This window comes from Somniosus microcephalus, chromosome 3, assembly GCF_052327205.1.
Source record: "Somniosus microcephalus isolate GS21.2 chromosome 3, FLI_Smic_1.0, whole genome shotgun sequence".
Lineage (NCBI taxonomy): Eukaryota > Metazoa > Chordata > Chondrichthyes > Squaliformes > Somniosidae > Somniosus > Somniosus microcephalus.
In genome coordinates this window covers 84039705-84063004 of record NC_140989.1, presented here as the reverse complement: position 1 = coordinate 84063004, position 23300 = coordinate 84039705, and the positions used below count along the sequence as shown (strand labels likewise).

The following is a 23300-nucleotide window of genomic DNA, read 5'->3' as shown; positions in this document are numbered from 1 at the left end:
GAAAGGGTTAACTCCTTCGCAGGCTTTTGAAGGTGGAACTAAACATTATTGCGTCACTTCACGCAACCCAAAAAACATCCCTGACTGAAAGACAGTTGTGGTTTCACACTTTGACTCAACATGAACATTTGGGCTTCATTGGTCAGATTCCCTCTCTCAGTTGCTCGTTTAGCTGCCCATCCTCTTGTGTGCTTTAATTTATTATTATGCACTCTTTGGGTAGGAGAGAGGTTCCTACTCATTCCTTGATTATATTCTTGTCTCTTACGGGTCTTCCTCCTGGTGTCATATATCCCTGCCTACTCCCGCTATCATGTAATCAGACACCACCCCAAAGGCATTCCGACTATCTATATAGGTTTGCACTTTTTCCTTTGGCTACCCCCCTTTGATCAAATCCTGTATAGGCTGGGTCATTTCTACTTTGTTTCCCGGGTCTGTCTGTTTGTTTAACTTATAATCTGGGGGCCAGTACACTTCATTCACTTCAGGGTTGACTAAAGCTCCTACTTCTCGCAGTATATCTATCCCTAGGATTGTTCCTTCGATGTTCTCGCATACCCACAACTGGGTAGGTATTATTATACATCCAATTTCTAGTAAGACTGTTTCGCTCTTATAAGTCCTGATTCTTCGTCCACCGATTCGTGCTATACTAACTGAAAGTTTCGTTTGGGGTAAGGGTAAGTCTGTCAATGAGATTGTGGCTCCTGTGTCTATTACATTTTTCACTGTCGGCCCCCTACCAATGCGTCAACAAACATCCTCGGATCCCCCTCCCCTCTCTGGCGCGGTCCCTTCCTGTTGCCATCCCTAGAAGCTTGGGAGCAATCAAAGCACGCAGCCAGTCCTAATGCCCCTCCCATCTGTTTTTGGGCATTTGTCTCTTCCCTTGTGTCACTATGTATCTGTGGTAAACCACTGTTACCGTTCACAACCGTTCACTATTGTTACACTGTTGTTATCACTGTTTACACTGTTGTTATCGATACACAAGGTTACCTCTTGCCACGCACACTGCTATACCTGGGCTTACCTCAGCTGACTCCGCCCATGGCTCCGCCTGCTTGCCCAGGTATAAAGGTGACCGCTTGGCTAGTATTCTCCCTTGTTGGAACCGATCGCCCACGAGGGTGGGCTCTGTTATTTAGCCAATAAAAACCTATAGTTACTATCTTAACTCGTCGCTTTTCATGGAATGAATTGATAGGTATATCAATTTTATTGGTTAAATAACGGTGGTATCTCGGGGGTGCCCGAGGGTGTGAGGTCTCGCAAGGAGACAGTGTTCTCCCGCCCGTCTGGGTATGCCACATAGGCGTACTGGGGGTTGGCGTGCAGGAGGTCCACCCTCTCGACCAGGGGGTCCGTTTTATGGGCCCTCACGTGCTTCCGCAGCAAGACGGGCCCCGGAGAAATTAGCCATGTTGGTAGCGAGGTTCCCGTAGTCGACTTCCTGGGGAAAACAAACATTTGTTCATGGGGGGTGGCGTTAATGGCAGTGCAAAGCAGTGACCGGATGGAATGTGCTGCCGGGAGGACTTCCTGCCAGCGAGAGATTGGGAGGCCCTTAGACTTTAGGGCTAAGAGGACGGCCTTCCAAACTGTCGCGTTTTCTCTTTCCACCTGGCCGTTCCCCCGGGGGTTGTAGCTGGTGGTCCTGCTCGCAGCAATACTTCGACTACTTCATCCTTCCCTACCTATACCTTTCTAAGATTTAACTCTAGTCCTGCCTTCTATACGGCTCCCAGTACCATAGTCAGTTAAACATTGTAGAGGGACCTGCCACTATCGGATATTCTTGCGGAGTGGAATTATCTTATTCAATTCGGACTACACCAATTTACATCAACCAGAATTTCACTGTGGCCACAATGAAAGTCTGGTTTTAACAGGTTAATTTACCTCATAACTCCAAGGTTAGATCTTAGACTGAAACTTAATCTTTTGTTAACCAAACTTTTTGTTGCTCTTCTCAGTTTTTATACTCCAGCTTAACTCAGATTGTAATAGTTTTTTTTCCATTCTGAGGGCACAATCTTATTCGCACATCCTTAAACTTCCAAAATCTTAGACAAGACAAAAGGGTTAAATGCTTTTCTTTAACACAGAGAAGTGGGTGGAGCTACAACACACAGCAGACATTTCTTTTTTTCCTAAAGGACAGATTTTCAGACAAAGGAATATTGTAACCTCTTAAACATTCCTAATCAGGAAACATTCACACTTTAACACACATTTTCATACAAACTGTAATTCCAGCATATGACTAAGGTTCCTTTCACTCAGCAAATCTCGTGTTTTACTTGTCTTGGTACAGATGCTAATAACTTCCATGTTGGTAAAGCTTTAAGTTTATCTTTTCCTTCCTTTTTAAATCGGTGACTCAACAGCTTTCCCTAGTTTCCAAATCCCTGTTTGTTTGTTTTTTCCTTGCTGGGGTTTCAAATTGGTTCGCCTGCAAATTAGATCTTTTTCCTTCTTTATCTCTCCCTTCTGTTTCAATTCCATACATTATCTGTTGCCTCTTTATCTTTAGCTCCTCCCCCACCAAGCCTTTGGCTCTCTGCACTTTTTTTTTATCTGCCAGGAGTCGGGTTATAGAATCCAGGTCCAGTCATAACTAACTGCTATGTTTAATGCTTAATTCACGGTATTGGTGAATTAGGTTTATACACTACGTTGCTCACCCCTATAGCGTTACTCTGATTAATTGCTCACTTCCTGTCAATCACTCTGTTTCGTTAAACACACCAACCCTTTAGTCCCGAGGTTTTGAGTTTTAACCTCTTTGCGACTGTAGGGGTTTTATTTCATTCACTCACCACGGTGCACCCATTCATTCGTATGTTGAGGTTTTGCCGCCTCACGGCTTTAGGGAACGCCCTGCCCCTAACTGAGGTTCCGCCGCCTCACGGCTTTAGGGAACGCCCTGCCCCTAACTGCAGTTTACTTTTTAACCGCCTTCAATTAAAGGTGTCTTTCTTTTTATAGTTTTATACGTCGATTCTGACTTAACGTCTTGCCAACAATTAACCTCTAATTTTACAGGTGGTAATTAAAACATACCCATTCTTAGGTTAACGTTGTCCAAGAATCTTGTTCAGATCGCGTATCCCATCCTCGTCGCCAATTGATGTAAGCCCCCAAAGTGCGGACCAAGTGATATACAAGGTCGACATCACCGGCTTGTTGTAAGAAAGACAGACCCAATAATTGAAGTCAAAAACGGTTTATTCAGGCCTGGGGAGATATTGCTCTTGTGTCCCCACACAAGGCTACCACTCCACCGAACCTCTTGAGATTCACACAGTTATACACATTTTGCAAGACCTCCTACTTCAGAGATCCAATCGATTTAAAAGTCTATATATTAATCACTAACTAGGTGTGTCTAACTCATACAAAATAACCTATAGGATAAGTTTCACTTTTACTGAAGGGGCATGTAGACCCTCTGATTTCTTGGAAATGAGTCATCCAGGTCATGTGATTTCTGGGAAACGAGTCATTCCCTTTCTGGTCCCTACTAAGTTTCGTTTCTTCAGAAAAGGACCATGCCAGTATCTCTTTTTGTAAGTTTCATCTCTCTAAACTGGTATGGTCATTTCTGCAATTAAACATACGAATAATTAGTACATTTCATCTTTAAACATTCTGTGGCCGCAATTGCGTTTTACTAAACGTGCCCTGTTATGCTCAATTTTAATCTCTTACTCCAGTAATGCAGTAGATGTAATTTATCTAGATTTTCAAAAGGCCTTCGATAAGGTACCCCATAATAGACTAATGAATAAGGTCAGAGAATGTGGAGTCAGGGGACAAGTAGCGGAATGGATTGCTAGCTGGCTTCAAGACCAAAAGCAGAGAGTGGGAGTAAAGGGTAGCTATTCACAGTGGCAGAAGGTGGGTAGTGGTGTTGCACAAGGATCAGTGCTGGGACCACCGCTGTTCACAATTTACATTAAAGATTTAGACTTTGGAATCAAAAACACAGGCCCAGAAATTCGGGTCTCCATGGGTGAGTACGCACGGGGTACTCACCCGTAGGCCCAATGGAAGTGCCGGTTTCCTGCATGCACTGTGCATGCGTGGGAAACCGGCACTTCCGTTCCCCTGAAAGCAGGGGTTCAGAGGTCGAACGCATGCGCGGGGGAGGCTGCGCGTGCGCATCGAACTTCGTTTTTTTTTTACAGGTTTTCCCGGGAAGGTAAGTCTGCAGAAGTGGTGAATTAATTAAAATTAAAACATTTTTTCCACAAGTTTATTATTTTTAAATACTTTAAAGCAAGGTAAGTTTATTTTTAGCCCCGTTAGAAAATAAACTTATTTTTTTCAAAAATTTAAATTATTGTTTAAAATAGTTATTTCATGTAATTTATAGTTTATTTAAAAAATGTGATTTAAAAAATTTTATTTAAAGATTTAGTGATTTGTAAGAAGAAGGGGCCCGTAGTATTTCTAAGTTTGACAGCACTTCCTGTCAGACTTATGAATGGAGCATTCCCTGCAGGCTCTCCATGGCCCACGTGATCCCAGGGAACGCATCGAACTAACTGCGCCCCTGGGATACACAAGCACTGCGCGCCAGCAGCTGGAGCAGGCCCCGGATCAGATTTCCACGCGGGCCTACAGTTCAACGGCCGGCGTGCAAGATAAGTGCAAATCGGGGGCTTGCACCCGCGGGAAGCCCCCGACCCGACTTTCTGGGCCGTTATTTCTAAATTTGCAGATGATACCAAATTCAATGGGATAGTCAATACTGAGGAGGACTGCAACAAATTACAGGAGGACATTAATAAACTTGCAGAATGGGTAAATTAGCAAATGAAGTTCAACACAGACAAATGTGAGGTATTACATTTTGGTAGGAAGAATAGGGAGGTCACTTATTACTCGGAGGGTGCGAGTCTAGGTGGGGTAGAGGAACAAAAGGATCTCGGAATACAAATACACAAATCACTAAAAGTTGCGACACAGGTCTGCAAAGCCATTAAAAATGCAAACCAAGCACTAGGGTTTATTTCTAGTGGGATAGAATTGAAAAGTAGGGCAGTTATGCTAAACCCCTATCGAACCTTGGTTAGACCACACTTAAGAGTACTGCGTGCAGTTCTGGTCGCCATATTGTAAAAAGGATATAGACACACTGGAGGTGGTGCAGAGAAGATTTACAAGGATGATACCAGAAATGCGAGGGTCTACATATGTAGTAAACTCTTGTTTAAATGGCACTTAATCATCTGGAATTCTTTAATAACTGGAAAAATAGATAACCGGTAATCTTGCCGAATCCATCCAGCACTCGTTTTGCCAAGTCCGAGTCTCCCACGGTGGCTGAGTTGGTCAGTGGTTTTTATTTTTTTTGTTAAAAATTGCCTATCTCTCTGTTATCCAGAATTTTTCATCAACCGGCACCATCCTGTTGCCGGATAAAAAAGAGTTTACTGTATCAGGAAAAGATGAACAGGCTGGGTCTCTTTTTTTCTCTCTCTTGGAAAAAAGACTGAGGGGTGACCTAATAGAGGTCTATAAAATTATGAAAGGTTTTGATAGATTGGATAGAGAGAGAATGTTTCCACTTGTGGGGAAGACCGTAACTAGAGGCCATCAATATAAGATAGTCACCACAGAAGAAACTTCTTTACCCAAGAGTGGTGAGAATGTGGAACTCGCTACCACAGGGAGTGGTTGAAGCGAATAGTATAGATGCATTTAAGGGAAGGCTAGACAAGCATATAAGGGAGAAGGGAATACAGGGTTACGCTGATAGATTTAGATGAGGAAAGACAGAAGGAGGCTCGAGTGGAACATAAACGCCGGCATGGACTGGTTGGGCCGAATGGCCTGTTTCTGTGCCGTATATCCTATGTATGTAATTCTGGGGTGTTCCTTTCCATTGGGCGTGGAGCGTACTTCTCAGCATGCAGACCGGCAGTATCATTGTAAACTTTACCGCCAGTTACCCACATCGTGTTTAACAATAATCCATGGGGAGGAGGTGCTGAGGACGCACTAACTCCCTTTAGCATTAGACCGCGTGAAAGCAGTTATAAGTATTTAAAAGGTTTTTTTGTACCTTCCAAAACTGTTTGCTTTAAATCTGTACTTGCTCATTATAAGCATTTTATTTTGTTTGCTCATTATAAAGATTTTGTTTTGTTTTTCACAAAAAACCTCTTTGTTTTCAACTGATTTTACCAGATTTGTTCAGGTCTGAATCCAGGAAAAATTAAAACACAAATATCAGGCCTATTGATAATCATTACTTGTGTGATTACATGATGTTGACTTGCTACTTCTTCAAAGATGATCTCTGACTTTCAGGTTATCTTGGTTTCACGTTAATGGTGAGCTGAAGATGGATGACGAGGTAGCTGAGCTAACAGCAGCAAGAGATCACTCCACTGACGAAGAGAGAGTTTGGACCAGCAGTTGCCGTCCAGAAATTCGTTTTCGTCTGCCTAAAAGTGTCCTTCAATTCCAAAGTATGGCCAACTCAGTAAACCATTTGTATGTTGCTTAATAATCTTGTCAAACTGTCCATTTAAGTGCAGAGCCCAAATACAGTGGCTTTGGTAAATACTGTACAGGAGATTAATGAGATGAAAGAACCGCCCAAAATCTGGTGAATAAGGGTGAGGTGTGTGTACGTGCGTGGAATGTAGTCCCACAGGGGTCAGTGTTGGGGCCACTGTTGTTTGATTGTTATAAATGACTTAGAAGACTGAACATTGTTCAAGGTGTCTACTTTTGCAGATGACATCAAATTAAATGTAGTGGCCAGAGATGCCAATTTATGTATGATCATCCAAAGGGATCAGGACAGGCTAGGTCAATGGACAGACAAAGTTCAGCGGAGGTAAGTGTATTGTCTTGAGGTTAGGTGGAAGGAATGGAAATGTTGATTACGCATGAAATTAATTATGGGAGGAAGCTTAGAGGGCTGAATTATCTCCCCTGGGATTTCACTCTCTGGAGAAGAGGAGGATGAGAGGGGACTTGATGGAAACTTCTTCTGTCAGTTATATGATTGGAAGATTAGGGACACAATTTAAATTTGAGGGTATCAAAAGAAATTTAGGCAACTTTATTTTTAGTAAATGGGTGACCATATTTGGAACAGATTACTTGTGGAGCACAAATACAAACCAGACGAGTGGATTGATGCCACTTTTATGTTACAGAACTACATCCAGTAAAATTGAAGTCAATGGGGATCAAGAGGAAAACTGGCTGGAGTCATACCTAGCACAAAGAAAGATGGTTGTGGTTGCTGGAGGCCAATCATCTCCGCACCAGGACATCGCTGCAGGAGTTCCTCCGAGCATACCCTAGGCCCAACCATTTTCATCAATGACCTTCCCTCTTATCATATGGTCAGAAGTGGGATTGTTCGCTGATGATTGCACAGTGTTCAGTTCCATTGACAATTCCTCAGATAACGAAGCAGTCCGTGCCCGCATGCAGCAAGACCTGGACAACATCTAGGCTTGGGCTGATAAGTGGCAAGTAACATTTGTGCCACACAAGTGCCAGGCAATTACCATTTCCAACAAGTGAGAGTTTAACCACCTCCTCTTGACATTCAATGGCATTACCATCATTGAATCCCCCACCATTAACATCCTGGGAGTCACCAATGACCAGAAACTTAACTGGACCAACCGCATAAATACTGTGGCTACAAGAGCAGGTCAGAGGCTGGGTACGCTGTAGCGAGTGACTCACCTGACTCCCCAAAACCTTTCCACCATCTACAAGGTACAAGTAAGGAGTGTGATGGAATACTCTCCACTTGCCTGGATGAGTGCAGCTCCAACAACACTCAAGCAGCTCGACACCATCCAGAACAAAGCAGCCCGCTTGATTGGCACCCCTTCCACCACCTTAAACATTCACTCCCTCCACCACCGGCGTTCCGTGGCTGCAGTGTGTACTATCTACAAGATGCACTGCAGCAACTCGCCAAGGCTTCTTCGACAGCACCTCCCAAACCTGCAACCTCTTCCACCTAGAAGGACAAGGGCAGCAGGCGCATGGGAACACCACCTCCAAGTTCCCCTCCAATCTCACAGCATGCAGACTTGGAAGTATATCGCCGTTCCTTCATTGCTGCTGGGTCAAAATCTTGGAACTCCCTCCCTAACAGCACTGTGGGAGTACCTTCACCACATGGACTGCAGCAGTTCAAGAAGGTGGCTCATCGCCACCTTCTCAAGGACAATTCGGGATGGGCAATAAATGCTGGCCTTGCCAACGACGCCCACGTCTGCGAATGGATTAAAAAAGAAGCACCGCTCTGATGTGCGGAGATCCTTTCCCATTTACATTGCACCATAGCACTTTTTTGGGGGATTTGCAAACTGCACTTCTGGTCATGAGCATTCACCGATGTCTGGAGATAGCACTTGTCAGACAATGGAGAACAACATTATTATCTTGTATGTGTCAGTGGCACTGCTGGCAGCAGTGTTTATGTTTGCAGACTTCAGTGGTGCTGCCTCTTGTGAGGTGATTCTCCAAGGCTGTGCTACTGCTGAAGTTGGTGCTGCCATCAGCAGCAGCTCTACAAGTGTATAGGGTTTGTGACCAAACAGGACATCCATTGTATTTTCAAGTCATAACATCTCGATTTGAGATGTGGCTGGTCTCTTTAAATTCTGTTTACTTCAGCAGGCAATTGAGATAAACTCGACATGTAGCCACCAGATTGTAACCCATACTCTGGAAGATAGGCATTATTAATATTGTAAATATGTTTCATTACAAACCAATTAGAAACCACTTAACGCAGCTTGTGTTAAAGACAAAGCAAGCAATCGGTTTAAAGTAAAGGACTTGGCAACAGCTGCATGTGTCTAGCATCTAGTTAAAGTTCAAAAAACAATCATTTGATCATCTTGGATCAACTGTAAAAGACCCCTTTTGATTTCCTGTATTGCTATTATTGTGCTCAATGAGATGGGAATTAAAAGTTCTGTAAGCAAATGAACTCTGCAGTTCTGACTTTCTGATGAGATTTAATTTTGCAGTGTATAGCCCAAATTGTACAGAATAATAGTGTATTTATTCTTCTGCCATGCAAAGGCTAGGTGATGATTGCAGAAACAGGGGTTTCTGTTTCATCTCTGGGCAATGCTATATTACCAGATACTTGTAGAAAGCAAACCAGAGTTGTGGTTAGCACTGAACACAAGAGAAATATCTGATGAAACTCTAAAAAATGTTCTTATGCAATAAAAGCAACTTTTCCTTTAGTAACCTAACTTATTTTAGGGAATATTTTTGGTTTCAGCAGCAAAACTGTGTGGCTGTGCATTTTTGATAAGTTCTGTGCATGTTCAATTACAAAGGCAGTGCAACTTTTAAAACTACACTTGCAATGTACAGGTGTCAAAGATGGAAAACAAACTGGCTTACGAAGGACAGCCAAAACGTGTCTGAGCCGCATTCGCAAAGCCATGTTTCACCACCAGTGGCAGACGGCTGCAGAACTGATGACAAACTACTTCCAGATCTTGGAAGACAACACTACCAGAAGACAAGGATCTACCAGTAAGGTAAAGGACATCCTGGAATGTCATGGAAATTGCACAAACACAGTCATCTGAAACCGTTCTTGAGGTGTGGGTGTCTCTGGCACGGCCCTGAGAAGGTGGTGGCGGTGGGCATTCTTGACTACTGAGTACAATAGCTTGCTAGGCAACTTCAGTGGGCAGTTAAGATTCAGCCACATTAGTGTGGGTTTGGAGTCACGTATAGAGTCATACAGCACAGAAAGCGGCCCATCGTGTCCGCGCCGGCCATCAAGCCCTGCCTATTTTAATTTCATTTTCCAGCACTTGGTCCGTAGCCTTGTATGCTATGGTGTTTCAAGTGCTCATCTAAATGCTTCTTGAATGTTGTGAGGGTTCCTGCCTCTACCACCCTTTCGGGCAGTGAGTTTCAGATTCCAACCACCCTCTGGGTGAAAAAGTTTTTCCTCAAATCCCCTCTAAACCTCCTGCCCCTTATCTTGAAACTATGCCCCCTGGTTATTGACCCCTCTACTAAGGGGAAAAGTTCCTTTCTGTGCCCCTCATAATTTTGTACACCTCAATCAGGTCCCCCCTCAGTCTTCTCTACCCTAAGGAAAACAACCACAGCCTGTCCAGACTCTCTTCATAGCTGAAGTGCTCCAGCCCAGGTAACATCCTGGTGAATCTCCTCTGCACCCTCTCCAATGCAATCACATCCTTCCTATACTGTGGCAAGCAGAACTGCACACAGTATTCCAGCTGTGGCCTAACTAGTGTTTTGTACAGCTCCATCATAACCTCCCTGCTCTTGCCTTCATTAGCCAAGGCATAGAATATAAGTATCCCATATGCCTTTTTAACCACCTTATCTACCTGTCCTGCTGCCTTCAGGGATCTATGTACATGCACACCAAGGTCCCTCTGATCCTCTGTCCTTCCTAGAGTCCTACCATTCAATGTGTATTCCCTTGCCTTGTTAGTCCTCCCAAAATGCATCACCTCACACTTTTCAGGGTTAAGTTCCATTTGCCACTGTTCTGCCCATCTATATCGTCCTGTAGCCTGAGGCTTCCCTCCTCGCTATTTACCACTCCAATTTTCGTGTCATCTGTGAACTTACTGATCATACCTCCTACATTCATATCTAAATCATTAATGTACACTACAAACAGCAAAGGACCCAGCACCGATCCCTGTGGTACACCACTGGACACAGGCTTCCAGTCACCCTTCGACCATCACCCTCTGCCTCCTGCCACTAAGCCAATTTTGGATCCAATGTGCCAAATTGCCCTGGGTCCCATGGGCTTTTACCTTCTTGACCAGTCTCCCATGTGGGACTTTGTCAAAAGCCTTACTGAAGTGCATGTAGACTACATCAACTGCACTACTCTCATCCACACACCTAGTCACTCCCTCGAAAAATTCAATCAAATTGGTTAGACATGATCTCCCCCTGACAAAGCCATGTTGACTATCCTTGATTAATCCTTGCCTTTCCAAGTGGAAACTAAATCTGTCCCTCAGAATATTTTCCAATAATTTGCCTACCACTGATGTTAGGCTGACTGGCCTGTAATTCCCTGGTTTATCCCTACTACCCTTCTTAAATAATGGTACTACGTTAGCTGTTCTCCAGTCCTCTGGCACCTCCCCTGTGGCCAGAGAGGTTTTGAAAATTTGTGTCTGAGCCCCTGCAATCTCCTCCCTTGCCTCACGCAGCAGCCTGGGATACATCTCGTCCGGGCCTGGGGATTTATCCACTTTTAAGCCTGCTAAAACCGCTAGTACCTCCTCCCTCTCAATACTAATTTGTTCAAGTATATCACAATCCCCCTATCTGATTTCTATGCCGACATCATCCTTCTCCATAGTGAACACAGATGCAAAATACTCATTTAAAACCTCACCTATATCTTCTGGCTCTACACACAGATTGCCACTTTGGTCCCTAATGGGCCCTACTCTTTCCCTGGTTATCCTCTTGCCCTTAATATACTTATAAAACACCTTGGGATTTTCCTTTATTTTGCCTGCCAGTGTTTTTTGTATGCCCCCTCTTCGCTCTCCTAATTTCTTTTTTAAGTACCCCCCGCCCCTGCACTTTCTATACTCCTCTAGGGCTTCCACTAATTTTAGTCCTTTGTATCTGCCAAAAGCCTCCCTTTTTTTCCTAATCCATTGTATATCCCTTGACACCCAGTGTTCCCTGGGTTTGTTGGTCCCACCCTTGACCTTTACGGGAACATGTTGGCACTGTACTCTCTTTCCTTTCTGAAAGACTCCCACTGCTCTGATGTGGATTTTCCTACAAGTAGCTGATCCCAGTCTACTTTGGCCAGATCCTGCCTTATCATATTAAAATCGGCCTTCCCCCAATTTAGAACCTTTATTTCCAATCCATTTTTGTCCTTTTCCATGACTACCTTAAATCTCACCGAATTATGGTCACCATCACCAAAATCCTCTCCTACTGACACTTCTACCACTTGCCTGGCTACATTCCCTAGAATTAGGTCCAGTACCACTCCCTCTCTTGTAGGACTTTCTACATGCTGGCTCAAAAAGCTCTCCTGGATGCACTTTAAGAATTCTGCACCCTCTAAGCCTTTCACCCTCTGACTATCCCAGTTAATATTTGGGAAGTTGAAATCCCCTACTATTATTACCCCATTGGCCCTGAAATTAGGATCGGGTGCTTGCCGCGCGTGCAAGCCCCCGATCTGCACTCACCCTGTGCGCTGACATCTGAAGCCCGGGCCTGCTTGCATTTCCTGTCACAGGCCCGGTTCAGATGTCAGCGCGCAGTGCTTACCTGATCCAGCGGCGTAGTTAGTGCGATGTGCCGGCTGGGATCAGGTGAGCACTGTACAACCAATCAGGGGAGGGGAAGGTTCATTCATGAGTTTGAGAGTAATAACTGTCAAACTCATGAAAACTACGGGGGCCCAAAACACTACTTAAACTTTAAATAAAAATTTAAAAAACATCCCAATCATTAAATTAAGTATAAATAAGTTTAAAAAAAAAAATAATTTAAACAATTTTATTTATTTTTTTTGGAAAAAAATAAATTTTTAATAAAAAGGGCCTAAAACTAAACTTACCTTTATTGTAGATTCTTTAAAATAATAAACCTGTGGGGGAAAAAAAAATTCTAAATTGCACTAAAACACCACTTACCTGTAAAAATAAATACTTACGTGTGCTTTTTACAAGCGTAAAGACCGGAGGCCTTTACACATGCGCAAATCCCCCAAAACAGAGGAAATCCAAGACGCACGCGCTGCCCCCTACAGCGCACGCGCTAGCCTCTTCACCTCTTGGGTTAGAGGAGAGGAAATGCCGGTTTTCAGCGCATGCGCTGTGCATGCTGAAAACCGGCGTTTCCTCCGGCCAGACACGTGAGTACCCCTTCCGTACTCACGCGTTTGGGGAGGAATTACTGCCCCAATATTTCTACACTTCTGAGATTTGCCTACATATCTGTTCATCTATCTACCCCTGATTGGGGGCCTATAGTACACTCCCAGCAAAGTGCTTGCCTCCTTTTTGTTTTAAGTTCTACCCATATGGGCTCATTAGAGGAACCTGCTAAGATAGCATCCCTCCTTACAGCAGTAATTGACTCCTTGATTAATAATGCGACACCCCCTCTTTTACAGCCCCCTCTGTCTCGCCTGACGATTCTATACCCCGGAATATTGAGCTGCCAGTCCTGCCCCTCCCTCAACCATGTCTCTGTGTTAGCAACAATATCATACTTCCATGTGTTCATCAACACCTTCAATTCATCTGCCTTACTCGCAAGACTCCTTGCATTAAAATAAATGCCATCCAGCCTTGCCATACTCCCTTGTGTCATTACATATTTGCTCTGCCTTCCAGGCTGACTTGTTTTTTCCTCTATATTTGGCTGTGCATCACCCCCTACTAATAGCTCCACTCCGTATCCCATCCCCCTGCCAAGTTAATTTAAACCCCCCCCCCCCCCCCCCCCCCAAACAATACTAGCAAACCTCCCCGCAAGGATGTTGGTCCCGTTCCGGTTCAGGTGCAACCCATCCGACTTGTACAGGTCCCACCTTCCCCAGAAGCAGACCCAGTGATCCAGGAAACTAAAGCCCTCCCTCCTGCACCAACTCTTTAGCCACGCATTCATCTGCTCTATTCTCCTATTCCTATACTCACTAGCACATGGCACTGGGAGTAATCCAGAGATTACAACCTTTGAGGTCCTGCTTTTTAATCTGCTACCTAGCTCCCTAATTTCTTGTTGCAGGACCTCATCCCTCTTTCTACCCATGTCGTTGGTACCAATGTGAACCACGACCTCTGACTGTTCGCCCTCCCCCTTCAGAATGCCCTGCAGCCATTCAGTGACATCCTTGACCCTGGCACCAGGGAGCAACATACCATCCTGGAGTCACGTCTGCGGCCACAGAAACGTCTATCTGTTCCCCTTACGATAGAATCCCCTATCACTATTGCTCTCCCACTCTTTTTCCTCCCCTCCTGTGCAGCTGAGCCACTCGTAGTGCCACGGACTTGGCTCTTACTGCATTCCCCTGAGAAACCATCTCCCCCATCAGTATCCAAAATGGAAAATCTGTTGGTGAGGGAGATGGACCCAGGGGACTCCTGCACTACCTTCCTAGTTCTTTTACTCTGGCGGTCACCCATTTCCTGTCTGCCTGTGCACTCTTTTTACCTGCGGTGTGACCACCTCGTTAAACGTGCTATCCACGGAGATCTCAGCTTCGCGGATGGTCCACAGTGACTCCAGCCGCAGCTCCAGCTCCGAAACGTGGATTTCGAGTAGCTGCAGCTGGAGACACTTCCTGCACATGTGTTCGCCCTGGACACCGAAAGTGTCCCTGACTTCCCACATAGCACAGGAGGAGCACTCCACGGTGCCGAGCTGCCCTGCCATGTCCTACACTTAATTTACTCCCTTTACTTCCTTTAAATTAAAGAATATTAAATACACTAGGGACCTTGCTTCCCTTTAAACACTACTTACTCTAAACTGGAGACCTTACTTTCACTAACGATTGGACTGTAGAAATACTCACCAGGTCCTACTTACCAATCGGCTCCTTCCCTGGTTGTGACGTCACTTTAGCGGTTTCGTAGTTGTTGCTGTATGACTGCTCCCGCTCTAGGACACTTTCCTCGGTGTAAAGTAAGAACCCATTCCTACAGGGTGAAAAGTTAGGAAAAACAAAGGCAAAGCAAGGGAGCTCCTCCTTCCACTCCTCACCTAACTCCCTGAGGTCGTAGCACTCTGTTTAAACTGCACTCAGTGCAAAATCGCACTTCAAAGCCTGTTTTTATAGGCCCTGAAACAAAGGAGACTTGTATAGGCCAGACAAGGTAAGGACGGCGGAGTCCTTCCCAAATGACATTAGTGAACCAGTTTTTACGACAATCAAACAACTTCATGGTCACTTTTACTGATACCAGCTTTTTAGTTCCAGTTTTTTTTTAAACCAAATTCAAATTCTCAAATTGCCTTGGTGGGATTTGAACTTGCATTCTCTGGATTATTAGTCCAGTAACATACCCACTACACCACTGTACCCCTAAGGCCATATTTGCTGTAAATTCTAATTGAATTAACATTAATGGACCAATATTTCAATCAATTGCAGAATGAAAAGAGGCTGTAACAGTTCCCCATGCTGATACTACCGCTGTATTTTGCTATTGCAATAAAGATTCTTTGGTAAAAAAATTGCTAATGCACCTACATGATTATTTCTGGTTAATTGTGCTTTTTCTATTCTTGTGAAAACATTTACCAAAGGAATATTGAAATAGTGCTGGTGGTCTTTCTGCGTTAGGTAATTTGGAGGATGGGAACGGCAATACTTCAGCATCATCCCAACAGTTGCATCGAGGACATCAATTCATTTGCTAGGAAAATGAAAAACATTGGAGTGAAGCATTACCTGAAGGTAACTAAAAAGAACGACTTGGATTTCTATGGCGCCTTTCACGACCTCGGGACATCCCAAAGTGCTTTACAGCCAATTAAGTACTTTTGAAGCGTAGTCAACTTGACTCTGCTACTGTGATCAATTCACAGTCTCTGAACATTAAGATCCTCCCGTTCTCAAATAAAAGATAAAGTTGCTTACTTTACACTTTTTTTCATAAAATTTAAAAAAAAAACAATAATCTAAATTCACCTGCTGTGAAGTAAACTGAAGCAGAATCGCTGATTATAGTCCAACCAGAATATAGTGTCTTCGGACACATCTGTGTTTTTCCAGACTGGTATGTATTACAGACTAGTTCTGTGACAATTAAAGTCTCTTTTTAGTATTGTTATGGGTCATTAAAAGGGGATTCTTTCCTGGTACGTTTTGTAGAATGTAGACTCGATAGTCACAGTCTGCTGAGTCCAGTTGCAGTGCTCGTAATTACTCCATGGCAGAGACCAGATTGCAATCTGGAGCCACCTTGGTCTTAATAGCTCAGTACCTTACTGGGTGGTGTATTTGCCCACTGAGCCACCTAGTGAGCTGATGCACCTTTTTAAACAGCTAGCTGACAAGCCCAACCTGCTGCATCATCATGTCTGATATAATCTCTCCTGTTCTTTCTGTTCCCCAAGGTGTGCTTGGAGCATGCTATTCACCTGCTGTGTAATGGAAAGATGGAGGAAGCCTACAGGGAACTGTCTTTAGCTGAAACATGGAGATATGGAGAAAAATCAGCATCTCAGCAAAACTTGCTTAAACTCATTCAGGGCTACAGGGCATTGCTTGATTATTATACATGGGTTAAAAAGAATAGTTCTCTTCAGGAGAGAGGTAAGTGATGATTGTGGGGTTATAACATAAATTGCTACTCTTTGTCCTGCTTGAATTTAATGAGATAACAGGAAATCCTCTAATTGGAGTTTCTACTTCCAGCAAATGTATGCCTGAATACTGAAGTGTACTTATAAAAGCTGAAATTTAAGAAACAATAAGAACATAAGAACATAAGAAATAGGAGCAGGAGTAGGCCAATCGGCCCCTCGAGCCTGCTCCGCCATTCAATAAGATCATGGCTGATCTGATCCTAACCGCCAATCCACTATCACAGAACCATCTCCTGAATCTAACAGAATTAGACACACGAAATAGGAGCAGGATCAGTCTACACGGCCCCTGGGCCCGCTCCGCTACCCACAGGGCCATGACCAATCCGAACCTAGACTCGTGTCCAAATTCCTGCCCGCTCCCCGTAACCCTTAATTCCCTTTACTTCTAGGAAACTGTCTATTTCTGTTTTAAATTTATGTAATGATGTAGCTTCTACAGCTTTTTGGGGCAGCATATTCCATGGACCTACCACCCTCTGAGTGAAGTAGTTCCTCCTCATCTCAGTTTTGAAAGAGCAGCCCCTTATTCTAAGACTATGCCCCCTAGTTCTAGTTTCACCCATCATTGAGAACCCGATATTTGCGGTGAGAGGGCAGTGTTGCAGTCGGATCCCTCCAGTCTTGCCGAATTTAATGGCAGGACCTGATTAACATTCTTTGTCTCTGTTTCCCAACCACAGCCAGCCAGAGTGAGAGGCTGGCTGGCTGTCGGGTGGGTAGGCCTTCAGCATCGGGCCGCAGCCAGGGAGGGAGAGATTGGAAAGACCTGGGGTGGGGGAAATCGTGGCGCGGGGGGTGTCGGCCGATCATGGGAGTGTTTTACAGGTAGCTTGGTGGGCCGCGGGGGGGAAGCGCTCCTGCTCCTCCCAGCCCATGAGCAGCACTGAAAGGACACTTAACTGCTGCATCCAGCATTCCTCGCCTCCCTTTAGCTCAGGAAACCTGACCAGCCAGCGTCAAACTGAGGTAAAATCTGAGGCGCGCAGTCTTATTAAAGTATTTAAATGAACGAGCCGCCTCCTGAGAATGGGTTGGTTGCCCGCACCCCTTCCCACCTTGTTTAAAATGGAAGTGGGCGAGTTCAAGGCAGGTTGGGTTCCGGTTTGAGATATTTTACATTTATCATCTCGCCCAACCCAAACCCATCTGTTTTTGGGGGTTAACAATCCCCCCAATATGTCTTTCTTTCCTACCTCATCTTTGACCATTTGTGAAACTTAGAATTTACTATTCTAGTGTGCTTTTTTTGGTAAAGATTAGTTTTCATTTTTACAGGCAACTGAAATAACCCCATGTTTGAATCTGCAGTAAGGTTTCCACCCCTGCCACAGCACTGAAACGACCCTAATCAAAGAGACAAATGACATCCTCTGTGCCTATGACCGTGGTGCACTATCTCTCTTTGTCCTTCTTGACCTCTCTGCTGCCTTTGACACTATCCTCCCCCAACACCACCTCCGTTGTGCAGGTCAGTAGGACTGCCCTTTTCACTGCCTATCCAATCGTAGCCAGAGCATCTCTAGCAATGGCTTCTCTTCCAGTCCCCTCACCGTTATCTCTGGTGTTCCCCAAAGATCCATCCTTGACCCCTTCCTCTTCCTCATTTACATACTTCCCCTTGGTGACACCATCCAAAGACCAATCTCTTTCTTTGGCCTGGTGTTGATTTTTGCCTGATTATGCTCCTGGGAAGGGCCTTGGAACATTTTTCTGTGTTTAAAGGTGCTATATAAATGTAAGTTGATATCTTTTTTGCAAGAAGTAATATTGTGTATTCTAAAACTAGCTGATGATGCAGTCAATTCAGGGACAGCACAAGAGATGCACAACTATTTCCGACAAGCCTCTATTGGCCTGCACGATGCTGTAGAAAATCCTGGTGTATGGGATCCCTTTATACTCTGTTATGTAAATGTAAGTTTCAGTACTTTTGGGTGCTTAATGCATAACTTTATGAAAGGTAAATGTTTTCACCGTTATTTGATAGCCTTTTGGAAGGAGTTTAATCCTACCTCAGTGTTATTTTCTCTCTGAACGAAGCACAACAGTTGAAATGGTGTAATTTATTACTCACCTTGGATCAATGGTAGGACACTAACCTCTGAGTCAGAAGTTCATGGGTTCAAGCCCCACTCTAAAGACTTGAGCACATAACTGTCACTCAGCGCAGTACCAAATGAGTGCTGTATTGTCAGAGGTGCCGTCTTTTAGATGAAACGTTAAACTACGGCCCTGTCTACTGTCTTGGGTGGACAGAAAGATTCCATGGCACAGTTCCAAGAAGAGCAGGGGAGTTCTCCTGTCCTGGCCACTATTTGTCCCTCCGTCAACGCCACCAAATTATCTGGCCATGTATCTCGTTGCTTCTTGTAAGACCTTGCTGTGTGCCAATTGGCTGCCACATTTGCCTACATTACAGCAGTGACCACCCTTCAAAAAGTACTTCACTGGGGGTGAAGTGCTTTGGGATGCCCAGAGGTCATGAAAGATGCTATATAAAAGTGTGTTCTTTCCTGGGTTCAACACCATATTCACAGGCTGAGTGAGTGGTTTGGAAAATCTGTGCTGCATCTGCTAGGTACTATTTTAATGACTCTAAAATAAATTTGGGGGGTGGAGTGGGTGTGGACAGGAAAGACAGCAGCAAAGTCTTGCACCTTTTACAGATCAGATATAGGAAGGCCAGTTAAATTGCAAAAGGCAGAAAACATATTGGATACTGACTGAAGGGGAGTAGTAATTTGGCTAAATGCTGCCTCACTGTTTTTCATTTGTCTATAATCTTTACTCATGTGGCGAACTTTTATTTGAACACTAATTTTTTATATACTTGTCCACTAGATGGTGCTTTCTGACAGACAGTAAAACTCTCAACCCTTGTGAGCAGTTTGAAAGTTTAGTAAATTAATACTTCATTCTGCGCTCTCCGTGCACTGTCAGATATAGCCCAGCTTAATAGGTTCTGGGGAAAACATGTGCTGAAAAGCATTGGCTTGTATTTTGTGGCCCCTATGAGTGCTTACGTGGTGTGTACGTGCCCGTAAGGGCCGCACAAGTTCCAGGTTTTCGCGCACAAAGTATTGACTATTGGCAAGGCAGTGTTTCATATCTTTGGAAGCTGTAGTAGTGGATATTGCAAATGCCCTTTGATTTGGGACGGTGGTTCTGGGGCACGGGTAGAGAAGCTGCTGGGATCTTCCAAGAAAAGCTAGCAGAATATGTGTGCAGTGATGAGGATGAGTTATGAAAAGCAGAACCTCCCTCGCTCAACTAACAGGCCATACTAAAGCTTCAGCCATAGCCTTCTCATGGTGCCATACTCTATAGTGTCCCCTTGTTTTCGAATAATACTCACTCCAGGAGACTTCTGATGATCCTCCAGTGGTTTTAGGCCACCTCAGGACTTGCATCAATGACTCATCAGATATTTTGCTCTCACCTGGGCCAAGGGCCGTCTGCAGGAGTTTGTGGCCATGTGGAAAATCATTACTCTGAGCTCACGAGCACAAGCACCTCTCAATTCAGTGGGCTGATCACATTGTGATTAGCACTGTCAGCTGAAGTAGATCATCTATTCATACCTGGACTAACGGAAAGAGTTCACACCAATCAGGAGAAAACTGTTTTCTATTCCAGGTATTTTGTGATCCCTAAGATGTAGGTGCGTGCTCTGTTTTAGTCTTTACAATAGAATTTTCAGCTCCCATATCTTGGATCGCTCTCTGGTGAATCTCAACTCCCTATGCCTCAGAGTTTCCCTGTCTAGATTTCATTGCCGTGCAAGATGTCCGACAGCTGGCTGCTACACAGCTTCCCCCTCTCCTAATGTTGTATTACTTTCATGTGTATGGAGGATGCAGCACGATTACCTACCTAGTTGGGTAGCTTGACGCCTCTTCAAGAACTCCTACGAATGCGCGCAAGCATTTGTTTAGATAACCTATCTTTATTTGGAATTAATTTGAAGATCTGTAGATACTGTATTCCTTATTGTAAATGTTGGTAACTTGTATTGTTTTTGATTTCAGCTACTTGACTTCTATGATGGTTTTGAGGAAGCCCTGAAGATGTTAAACAATTACGCTTACGATAGCAGATTTCCACCAAACCCAAATGCTCATGTGTATCTGTATGAGTTCCTGAAGAAGCATGGCACCTCATCTAAAAAACTGATCAGAGTACTGAGGGTAAGATTCCCCTATCTGAACTCTTTTTTATTGCTGTAGTTGAACATCAATAGAAGATTCTGATTTACTTCACCTACTGATTATAGCCTTTATTATTTTATTTCCCTTTTGGTGTAGAAACCATATTTGCCCACTTAACACTGAATTGGGTGTGTGTTTCTGCTGACTTGTTCCTGCTCTCTTGCGCTTGTTCATGTGCAGTATTTAGCTGCAAACTATTAATGTTTGTTTTCAGTCATTTCTTTAGTCGGTCCCTATGTAATGGGGCATTGCTGTGTGGGATGGGGTGGGTGGGCGGAATGGTCTGGTGCGTTGACAGCTGTTTTCTTAGCTGCATGGAATCGTCAGTCCTCTTCCACCTGCTCCAGTCCGCTACCTGCATGTGGAGGCAACTGGGCCACAGATCCATAGGGGAACAGCTGGGCTGGGCAGGGGGAGTACAGCGTGTGTTTCATTATTCTCCTGCGCTGGCTGGCTGGGCTTCGAAGGGAGAGTCAGTGAAGCCCTTAACCCATGCCTGCAGACTTCAGAGTATTGTGAATTAGCCTTGGTCTCAAGCCACGGGCTGAGGTGGGTCTGAGCCAATTCACTCTCCAAGCACGTGGAATTGTCTAAACACATCAACCTCGCAGATCTTTTTGTAAGTTAAAGCACAAGTCAATAATGTGCTCTTTGTTTTAACTGTTAACAGTTTTGTATGCCTCAGCTGCTGACTATTTTGGAGAGTGTCTACTGTATTTTTGTGTCAGAGTTGGCAATCCAGCTTTTAAGGTCAGGGGTCCAACTCCTAGTGGAGGCTGGTGGATCACTTGCGTGACCACAGATTAGCTTTGCCATTTCTTTCTGAGGATCATTTACCCAAGGGTGGCGATTACCTACCTGAGGAGTGAGAAGCCAATAGTGCTGATTGTATCTCAAATAATCATCCATGACATTCTGGGTAGAAGTGCAAAATACATTTGCAAATACTCTTTCAGGAGCACTCTCAACCACATTCTCAATCACTTTTACAAAGGTTTGTCTCGTGCATCACTGCAGGGTTTATGTTGTTAAAAGCCCTTGGTGTTCTCCAGTGACAATTAGCAAATTTCCTTGATTGGTCTTTACATTCTATATAATGTTTAATGAAAATTCAAGTACTGCCCAAAAACCAGGACCTCAGACCAGTGAAAATGTACATCCCTGACTGGTAACGATTCAGCACGTGTGCGCATCATTTTTGAGTAGAAGTGGCCCGCTGTGCAGGCAACAGGCCTTTGTAAAGTTTGTGTGGTGCATCCTTTCAACAAGCTTGTATTCTAAATAGTTATAGCAACATTTGTTAGCCTTATGTGCTTCTGCTAGTTTCAAAATACATTGCGTAACACAAAATAAAGGGAGCGCTGCATTCTACATGTGTGCCATACTGTTGTGCCCTTTTAGGACATTGCAGCTGGTTTGCTGAAATGTTTCTATTGAATCTCTAGGTATTGTATCAGCTGGTCCCTTCCCATGAACTGATGTTAGAATTTAATTCACTACTCCTGGAATCAAGTAAGTACTTCGGTGAAAATATTGGTCGTGCTGGAAAGTGTATATATGTGGATATAAGATGGAGACTGAATTGGGAATGGTTATGATTATTTTTCTTCCTGCGCCCCATGGTCATTGACCAGCTGTCTGAGGACTGCCTGCAATGGCGGAATTGAACCCCTGCTTGAACTTTTAAGAGTTGAGGGGCAGTATTAATGTGAAATATTGTTGACTGTTGAAATGTTCTGTGTACAGGACTATCTTCGAAAGAAAGAACTTGTATTTATAGAGGCTTTTGCATCCTCTGGATGTTCCAATGCACTTTACAACCAGTGGATTACTTTTGAAATCCAGTTACTGCTGTCATTTAGGCAAGCACAGCAAGGTCCCACAAGCAGCAAATGAATCAAAGATCGATAATTTATTTTTGGTGGTGTTGGCTGAGGGAGGAATGATGGCCAGGACACAGAGAGCTCAGTGCTTTCCTCGGAACAATGTCTTTTACATCCACCTGTGCAGGCAGAAAGGGTCTCGGTTTAATGTCTCATCCAAAAGACAGCACCTTTAACAATGCTGCCTTCCCTCAGCATGACACTGAAGTGCCAGAAGTGGGATTTGAACCCACAACCACCTGACTCTGAGACAAGAGTCTGGCCAAGATGACAGTTTATCTAAGTTGCACCCAGTTGGTTAAAGGAAATCTAACACTAGTAAAACCAGAAGCTCAACTCATGTTGCCTTGGTCCTTTTCAGAAAAAAAGAAGCATCATAAGGAAGCATTGGGTGTCCTCTTCTGTCTACTGGATTTCCCCACTTGGAAAGAAAACCACAGCACATGGAAATGTTTAATGAAACAAATGAAGAAAGCTATAGCCGAGTACGTATACTTGAAAAACATCAACTATTTTACTTTGTATGTAGGCTTTTAGCAATACTTGACAGTACTGTGTTTGGTCACAGCCTTACAAATTACCAATTCTGATTGGCAAAATGCTATACAAACAGGACTGAAGTTAATCTCATAAAATGCTTAAACACATAATTGCATGTTGGCTAAAAATTCCTTTAGGATGTTTGTGGCAAAGGGGAGCTCTCTATTAGTATTTTGAACCCTAGCAATGCTTTTTAAAAGCTGCAGAGAACCAGAAAATAAGCAAGTGGTTAAAGCGGCAAAGTAATAATGCACTCTGTGTATTGTATCCA

General features: G+C 44.0%; 1 protein-coding gene across 6 annotated transcripts in view; it reads left to right on the top strand.

Annotated features, from left to right (window-relative positions):
* The window catches only part of taf1a (TATA box binding protein (TBP)-associated factor, RNA polymerase I, A), a 70570-nt gene that overhangs the window by 11842 nt on the left and 35428 nt on the right, over positions 1-23300 (top strand). For 5 of the 6 annotated variants that reach the window (XM_085981299.1, XM_085981300.1, XM_085981302.1 and 2 more), the window contains 8 exons: positions 6328-6488; positions 9394-9563; positions 15368-15481; positions 16144-16342; positions 18185-18312; positions 20427-20585; positions 22052-22118; positions 22851-22974. In XM_085981299.1, coding sequence (XP_085837425.1) covers positions 6362-6488; positions 9394-9563; positions 15368-15481; positions 16144-16342; positions 18185-18312; positions 20427-20585; positions 22052-22118; positions 22851-22974 — 1088 coding nt within the window. In that variant the 5' untranslated portion in view covers positions 6328-6361. The remainder of the gene's footprint in view (positions 1-6327; positions 6489-9393; positions 9564-15367; positions 15482-16143; positions 16343-18184; positions 18313-20426; positions 20586-22051; positions 22119-22850; positions 22975-23300) is intronic. The other variant, XM_085981304.1, reaches the window with a different exon arrangement.